The sequence below is a fragment of the Uloborus diversus genome, chromosome 7 (genome assembly GCF_026930045.1).
Source record: "Uloborus diversus isolate 005 chromosome 7, Udiv.v.3.1, whole genome shotgun sequence".
In the NCBI taxonomy this organism is placed as follows: Eukaryota; Metazoa; Arthropoda; class Arachnida; order Araneae; family Uloboridae; genus Uloborus; species Uloborus diversus.
In genome coordinates, this window is record NC_072737.1 from 2,278,446 (window position 1) to 2,286,877 (window position 8,432).

The 8,432-nt window shown below is 37.2% G+C and overlaps 1 protein-coding gene across 1 annotated transcript in view; it reads left to right on the forward strand.

Moving 5' to 3' along the window:
- Positions 1 to 5,945, forward strand: part of LOC129226162 (gastrula zinc finger protein XlCGF17.1-like) — a 29,489-nt gene extending 23,544 nt beyond the window's left edge. The window contains exon 4 of the mRNA XM_054860762.1: positions 5,896 to 5,945. Coding sequence (XP_054716737.1) covers positions 5,896 to 5,945 — 50 coding nt within the window. The remainder of the gene's footprint in view (positions 1 to 5,895) is intronic.
- The last annotated feature ends 2,487 nt before the right edge of the window (positions 5,946 to 8,432 follow it).

Below are 8,432 nucleotides of genomic sequence, written 5' to 3' on the forward strand. Positions count from 1 at the left end.
TCGGCCAATACCGAGTAGTTGTAAAAAATTGAATATTGTTCAAAGCAGATTTTACAATTCATAAAAAAGTGCAAGCATACTGCAATCATTTACAATTCAAATTTAAAAGAAAAATTCAAATTTTGAGAATAATGAGTTTGTTATGCTTCAATGGAGTAAATATTTTTAATGCCTCCAACTTAATGAAGCTTATTTACTAATAATGGGGCAAAAAAGGTAAGTACAGAGAATATGAAATTTTTATGTTATTAAATGGATGTTTGAAGCATAAAAATACCTTTTCTTTAAAAAATAAAACGTTAAAAGCACAAATGTGCAGGAACACTGCAGACGTGTGTTTCGGCATTACAAGGAATGCTTTTTTCAATGCACAAAATGTAAGCTTATGGATTTAAAGACATCCGACAAAAGTCGGATTTTTTTACGTTCATAAGCTCACATTTTATGCACTGAAAACGATGTTCCTTGTAATGCAGAAAAACGCGGTCTGCAGTGCTCCTGCACATTTGTGCTTTTAACGTTGGTTCATTTGCTTTAAAAAATTATATACGTTTGTCCGACTAGAAGTATAGATTGATATAATTTGTTTTAATTCCAACTTATCCTACTTTTTATGTATTTGTTTGTTTTTAATTTAAAAAATAACTTATTTGTAAAATTATTGACACAAACAAAATCTTTTAAATAATGCGTAATTAAATTTCAGCTGGAATTTTGTTTTAAAAACTATTATTTGGACATGGAGGTCTACACTACTATTCCAACGAGTTCAAAATTCGTCATGTGTGTGTCGGTGGTTCTTTTTAAAACGTAATTGGAACTTGGTAACTCGGCCGAGTAGTGAAAGGCCGAGTACTCGGTACTCAGCCAAAGTGCTACCCGGTACGTCTCTATAACAATATTTTTTTAGGCCCCAACAGTATCGTCGTAGACAGGTTTTACTGTACTGTTTTTTCGTATTGTCTTGTGTCGCGAATCGTTATCATACGGTTGAGTCCAATATAGGGCATGAAAGGGTGCAGCTTTAGTAGCAGAAGAAGTTTCACGGCACATTACACCCTTAGCATGAAATAATAATGAAGTCGCTCATCTCTGTGACAGCTGTTTACCTGTTGAGAGAGTATTTTTTTTGCTGTTGAGCAATCATGATTGCTTATTGTTCTCACTTGACTGTTTTGGCGTCCTATCATTTTATTTTCCCCCCACCACCCTCTGCAGCATCACCGTCGACCGGCTCCTCACGATGCTACTCCTCTAGCGAAGAACGTCTCCACGTTGCATCCATATGCTACTTACACGCGCATACATACACAACTACACACATGCACGCACCCACAAACACATAAACACACACACAACACACACATTCATGCCTGCACAGACACAAACACATATGCCTACATACACATACCCCCACCACACACACAAACACACAAACACATACACACACATACACCTACACACACAAACATACACACACATAACACACACGTACATACAGACACCTACACATACACACATTCATGCCTGCACAGACACAAACACATATGCCTACACACACATACACATACCCCCCCACACACATACACATACCCCCCCCCCCCACACACACATACACATACCCCCCCACACACACATACACACAACTACCCACACGTTGCTTTGTAGTTGAGTTGAGTTGTCTTTTAGTGATTTATGCCTATCCCGGAAGGGAGGCTTATATCACGGCAGGGAAAAATGGGTCGACCACCTGGGAACACCCACACATTCATATCTGCACACAGACACAAACACATATGCCTACACACATATACACATTCCCTCCCCCACACACACATTCATACACAAACCACCAACCCACACACTTATGCCAGCACACAGACACAAACACACATGCCTACGCACACATACACATACCCCCTACACACAAGCACACATACCCCCCACACACAAACACACACACTCGTGATTGCGAAAAACATAATTTGAATTCAAGATGTCAAAATACAAATTATTTTTTTTTTTTTTTTTGATGAACAAAGCATGGTCTGATGATATGGGTTTGATGAAGGAATCTACCATTAAAGACAGGTTATTGGATTGGATTGTGTTGATTTTTGCAATAAGATTAAATCTAAAAAATACTTTCTGAAAAAAGTCCTATCCAGTGAAAATTAACTAACAAATATTGTTGATTTGTTTTCCCTCATTTTAAATGCTTCATCGTATTTAAATAATTTGTAAATATTGTCTTGTAAAAATAATGTTCTAATGGTAATGTTTAAATTCATATACTTGTGTCATTTATGACTACCCTTAATTTAAGTTCATAATTAGGACCATTTTTTCATAGCATTGAGAAAAAACTGCACTTTAAAAATCAACCAACTCTTGAATACCCTCAACATTGTTGTGGGGGGGGGGGTGGCTTTTCGGCATCCCTGTTAAGCATTTCAGAAATCTGGCAAGCCTAAGCATTACTAAACTTCCGTATAATGAAGGATGAACTTCCTTAGAATCATGTAAGTATCTGAAGTCATTTCATCAAAAAGGGCCTGCAGGCTCATAAGTGTAGGCATTTGTAGAAACACAAACAATTTGTAAATTGAGAAACAACAAACACAGATTTCAACAATCGGGGGGAATACACAGCTGGTGGCAACGTTCAAACAACATTACAGTTGGCTCTCTGTTTAACGACTTTCAAGGGACCACAAAAAATCGTTCTGAAGTAGAAAGCGTCCTTAAATAGAATGCTTCTAACACTACAGTGGGCCATCTGGGACTGCGAAAAGATGTCGTTGAATGGAGAAAGTCGTTGAATAAGAGCGTCGTTAAACAGAGAGCCAACTGTACTTTGTTTTCTTCACAAAAGTTGGCACTGTCCTTGAAAGATAAGACTTGTAAACCTCAACGTTACTTCTCTTAGCTTTTGAACCTTTTTTTTTTTGCTTCTCCCCTGCTTCAAAAAGTACGAGTAGATTTTATCACTTCTTTCAACTTCTGATAGGCATGCTATGGTAAATTGGGGCAGTGAGAAGCAAACGGATGCAAGTGGCAAAATTTAAAATTTGGGAATAACCAGTACACATGGTGGGTGAACCCCTCCTCTATCTTGGGGCAAGAGATGGTACTAGTGGCCCTGGTAGGTGCTACTGTGCAGCATGATTTAGAAAAAATTTTTAATGAAATCCTACATAGGACCAGGTGTGATTGTGTTCCGGTATTTTACCGAATTTCCGGTATTTTCGGACGTATTTCAAGTATTTTTATGTCCGAAAATACCGGAATTATGTTTTTTTTTTTTTTGATATGCTTTTACCTCCCTACCTCCACATTTTTTTAAAATTATATAATACTCATCAAATACACCTGCAAGTGCCTTAAGATGGACACCTATCCCTTAAGATGGACAAATGTCGAGATAATTTTGTATAACACCAGCTCAAAAGTAATCCATTAAAATTTTAATCAAATGTACACACACCATTTTGACTCTGACTATTGAACTATTTAATACTATGGCATAGGTGCACTTAAGTAATAAGGGCCAAAGATTACCTCCCCCCCCCCCCCCGTTCTTGCCTTGAAACTTTCAGGTATTTTTTGAGGAATTCACAATCACCCCTGGTTTTACTCAAAGATCAGTCATCTTAAATTTAAGAAAATGGAGTATTGGCTGAAAAATTGGAATGTCAACTATAGGTGAATTAAGTGTTTTTGAAAGTAAATTTCTCAGCGAAATAGAGATAAATGATACTATACTTCCTTTGAAATAAGGCAATGTAAGCTTATCGTTAAGTGAGTTATATAAAATTATGTTTCCTGTTAAGTTGAAGCTTCCCAGAATAGCTGCCCGAAAGCTAAGGGGATGGTTATACTTTTTTTACTTTCATCTATATTTAATTTTAGAAGAAAGTACTGAATTCGTGCAAATTTTCGATTTTTGACCATTTTTGGAAAACGTCTGTCTGTCTGTGTGTGTCACCTATGTGTGTGAACAGTTTTTTTGTGGCCGCTCTACAGCGAAAACTACCGCATGAAATCGAACGAAATTTGGTACACGTATGTGCCCCTATGTGAACTTGTGTCCATTGGTTTTTGGCGCAAATTCCTCCAAGGGGGTGGAGCAATGGGACGTTTCTTGAGTTATGAATGCTTGCTGTTCTCTAGGAAGTAACTGGCGGAATCAAACAAAATTTCGTCCATATGTTGTCCCTAACAGGTAGAGGTGCTGATTCAATTTTGGTGTCAATAGCTGAAACGGATGTTGAGCTATCGAACTTTTTTTGTATTCAATTGTGACTGCTGTATCTCAAGAAATAATGAACGAACTCAAACAAAAATTTATCGACGAGTAGCCCTTAGAGGGTATAAGAGCTGATTCTATTTTGCCGTCAACAGCTGAAAAGGGGATGACGCAATCAAACGTTTCCCCCCCCCCCCCCCCCATTGTGAGTGCCATATCTCCAGAAGTAATGCTACGTTCTGGATGAAATTTGGAATAAATGTGAATCCATATGGAAACAGGCGTTGGTTCAGTTTTGGCGCCAATCGCTCCATGGAGGTCTGATTTTTTTTTTTTTTTTTTTTTTTTGCGTGAATAAAAATAGCTTTATAATTGCAACAATAAGAAAGAGAAATCGTAATATACTGTCTGCGTATTTCATGTGATTTTCATTGATGAAAAATGACCAGAAAACTGCGATAATTTAAACCATAGACTAATAATAAGAGTAGACCGAGCTTTCCCAGACTTGCTGATGGAAAAATTGGTTCACGGATACATCATGTGACTGGTGGAAGGCTTGGCGAAAACTTTGGCGGCATGGTTGCTAGATGGCTACATTATCTATAGTTTGGCACTCGACATGTATTTTAAGACGTAATGTCTTTTTATTATATATTTTTTTTCCAGGTGCTGAACTGTTTTTCTTTTAGTTATGCATTATTTTAACATTAGTAATTAGTTTTTGATCACAGTTTTCAGTAACTTTTATTTCATTTTCAACTGCTACGTCAGCGTTGGCGTAAACGTAATGGCGTAAACGTTTTGCGTTAACGCAAAAATGTACTCATCGGTATCTTAAATTGAAATTGTAAGTAAAAATCTTACCGTTTGCCGATTCTTTTTGGGCGCTAGCATCTTTAATTGCTTAGAGAGTAATTGAAATTGATTAAAGAAAATGCACAATACTATCTAAACGAAAAACTCACTATATTAATAAAATATTTACAACTTAGAATAACAAATTTACAAATCGGACTCCATAAAAGATCATTCTTCCGTATTCTATCCATTCTATTTATTTTATTTCTCGCGGGCGTTGATCGTTTGCTACGATCAACGCCCGCTGTTGCTAGGATATCCACCAGTATGGTTTGGTTTATGAGCAGCAAAAGGGTTGCCATAACTCGGTCTATTCTTATTATTAGTCTATGATTTAAACTTTTTAACTGTTGCCATCTTGTGTTCGTTAAGAAATAAATGTTTGTAATTATTTTAAGCAAGGCTTTTAAAATAATATTCAATTTTCATTCTTTGCTTCTCTTTTGAGTTAAATCGGGGATTGGGACGGTCGTCAAGTTTTGGCATGTGTCATTTTGTTTTTGTTGGGAATATTGCTTCCTCGTTAAGCATGAAGAGGAATCAGATTTATAAGAAAGATATAGAAGAAAGTTTCGTGATGGACACAACATTGTACTAGTTTTCTTTTTGATTTGTTGAACGTGTTCATTCCCATCAATCTTTTGATTTGATAAACCTTTTTGTTTTTCATGTTATACTCATCTCTGTTTTGCCATCAGAATAGCAAACATCCTGTTCCCCACGAGGGGCACTCTTGAAGCTGTTGGTTTTATAATGCACACTAATTCGTTTTAATTCCTTTTCAGCAATTACCTGGACTTACATGACATTGTACTTCACCAAGCATGTCAGCTGATTGACTCTGTTGTAGTAATGCAATTGAAGACATTTTCGAACTCTTAATGACAGAGCCATGGCGCATCAAGCCTGTACTGAAGAAAAGCAGCATTATTCTTGTGAATACTGTTTGAAGGTTTTTACTGAAGCTTCAGAGTTAGAGGCCCATATGAGAGTCCATGCTGAGAAAGAAACGTATTCGTGCCAGTACTGCCGAAAGTCTTTTCCTCGAGTTGAAAAATTGAAGATACATTTAAAAGTCCATACTCAAGAAAAAAAAATTTGTTGTGATGTTTGTCCTAAGTCGTTTCCTTACCTTTCCAGTTTAAAGAAGCATCTGAGAGTCCATACTGGAGAAAAACCGTATTCTTGTGATGACTGTCAAAAGTCGTTTTCTATCCTTTTCAGTTTTAAGAGGCATTTGAAAGTCCATACTGGCGAAAAACCGTATTCTTGTGATGATTGTCCAAAGTCGTTTTCTGACTTATCCAGTTTTAAGAGGCATCTGAGAGTCCATACTGGAGAAAAACCTTTTTCTTGCGAATGTTGTTTTAAAACATTTTCTGAAGCTTCAAACTTGAAGTCGCATTTGAAAATCCATACTGGCGAAAAACCGTATTCTTGTGATAATTGTCCAAAGTCGTTTTCTGAATCTTCAAAATTGAGGAGGCATTTGAAAGTCCATACTGGAGGAAAACCTTTTTCGTGCAGTGGTTGTTTTAAGACATTTTCCCAAGCTTCAAGCTTGAAGGTGCATTTGAAAATCCATACTGGCGAGAAAACATTTTCTTGTGATGATTGTCCAAAGTCGTTTTCTGACTTTTCCAGTTTTAAGAGGCATCTGAGAGTCCATACTGGAGAAAAACCGTATTCTTGTGATTATTGTCCAAAGTCGTTTTCTGACCTTTCCAGTTTTAAGAGGCATTTGAAAATCCATACTGGCGAAAATTCGTATTTTTGTGATGATTGTCCAAAGTCGTTTCCTGACTTTTCCAGTTTTCAGAGGCATCTGAGAGTCCATACTGGAGAAAAACCTTTTTCTTGTGATTATTGTCCAAAGTCGTTTTCTGACCTTTCCAGCTTTAAGAAGCATTTGAAAGTCCATACTGACGAAAAACCATTTTCTTGTGATCATTGTCAAAAGTCGTTTTCTGATCTTTCAAATTTTAAGAGGCATCTGAGAGTCCATACTGGAGAAAAACTTTCCTCTTCCGATTGTTTGAAGCTTCAAGCTTGAAGGCGCATTTGGAAATCCATATTGGCGAAAAAACGTATTCTTGAGATGATTGTAAAAAGTCGTTTTCTGACTTTTCAAATTTGAAGAGGCATCTGAAGGTCTATACTGGAGAAAAACCTTTTTCATGTGTTAGTTGTGCTAGGACCTTCTCTCAAGCTTCACACTTGAGGAGGCGTTTGAGAGTCGATGCTGGAGAGAAACTATAAACGTGTGAATGTTGTTCAAAGTCGATTGTTGACGCTTCAGGCCTCGTGAGATTCCATATTGGTAAAGGTTCATTCATGAGAACACCATTCATGGTCATTTTCTGAAGTTGGAAAATTTGAGAGTTATTTAAGAGTTCATACTCAAGAAAAACCATTTTGTTTCCCAAGTCTCTTTTAAAACATTCCAACTGGAGAGGCATCTACTCCATACAGGCGGAAAACATTGTGTGGTGAATGTGTTAAACGTACAAATGTTGTGGTAAAAGATATTCTTCCACTTCACACTTGAAGATACATTGGGCAGTGAAATGCAAAGGGATCCAAGTGCCAAGATTAAAAAATTGGTGATAACCAGGACAAGTGGTCGGAGAACCTCTCCTATGTTTTGGGAGGAAAGATGGTACTAGTAACTTTAGTAGCTGCTGCTGTTACAGCATGATTTAGAAAAAGATTTCAATGAAGGCCAACTAGGATCCTAAGCTTAAAATTGTTTTACTCAAAATAAGGCCCCTATATATACGAGCCGACGCATCAGCTTAAGATTAGCCTTTTTGGATCGGAGCGCGAGTTTGAGTGGTTGTCTTTTCTGGCGAGGTATCGCGTTTGGTGATTGTTCACTGTGAGCAATTATTAGCGGCACGTGATTTGTTTGTTGAATAAAATATTATTGTTGGCAAATATGGCGAAATCCGAAACTTTGCTGTGGCAACCCAAGAAGCTGTGCAACATAGACTAATAATAAGAGTAGACCGAGCTTTCCCAGACTTGCTGATGAAAAAATTGGTTCATGGATACATCATGTGACTGGTGGAAGGCTCGGCGAAAACTTTGGCAGCATGGTTGCCAGCTGGCAGGATTATCTATAGTTTGGCACTCGGCATGTATTTTAAGACGTAATGTGTTGTTATTATAATATTTTTCCCAGGTGCAGAGATGATTGAACTGTTTTTCTTTTAGTTATGCATTATTTTGACATTAGTAATTAGTTTTTGATCGCAGTTTTCAGTAACTTTAATTTCATTCGGAACTACTACATCAGCGTTGGCGTAAACGTAATGGCGTA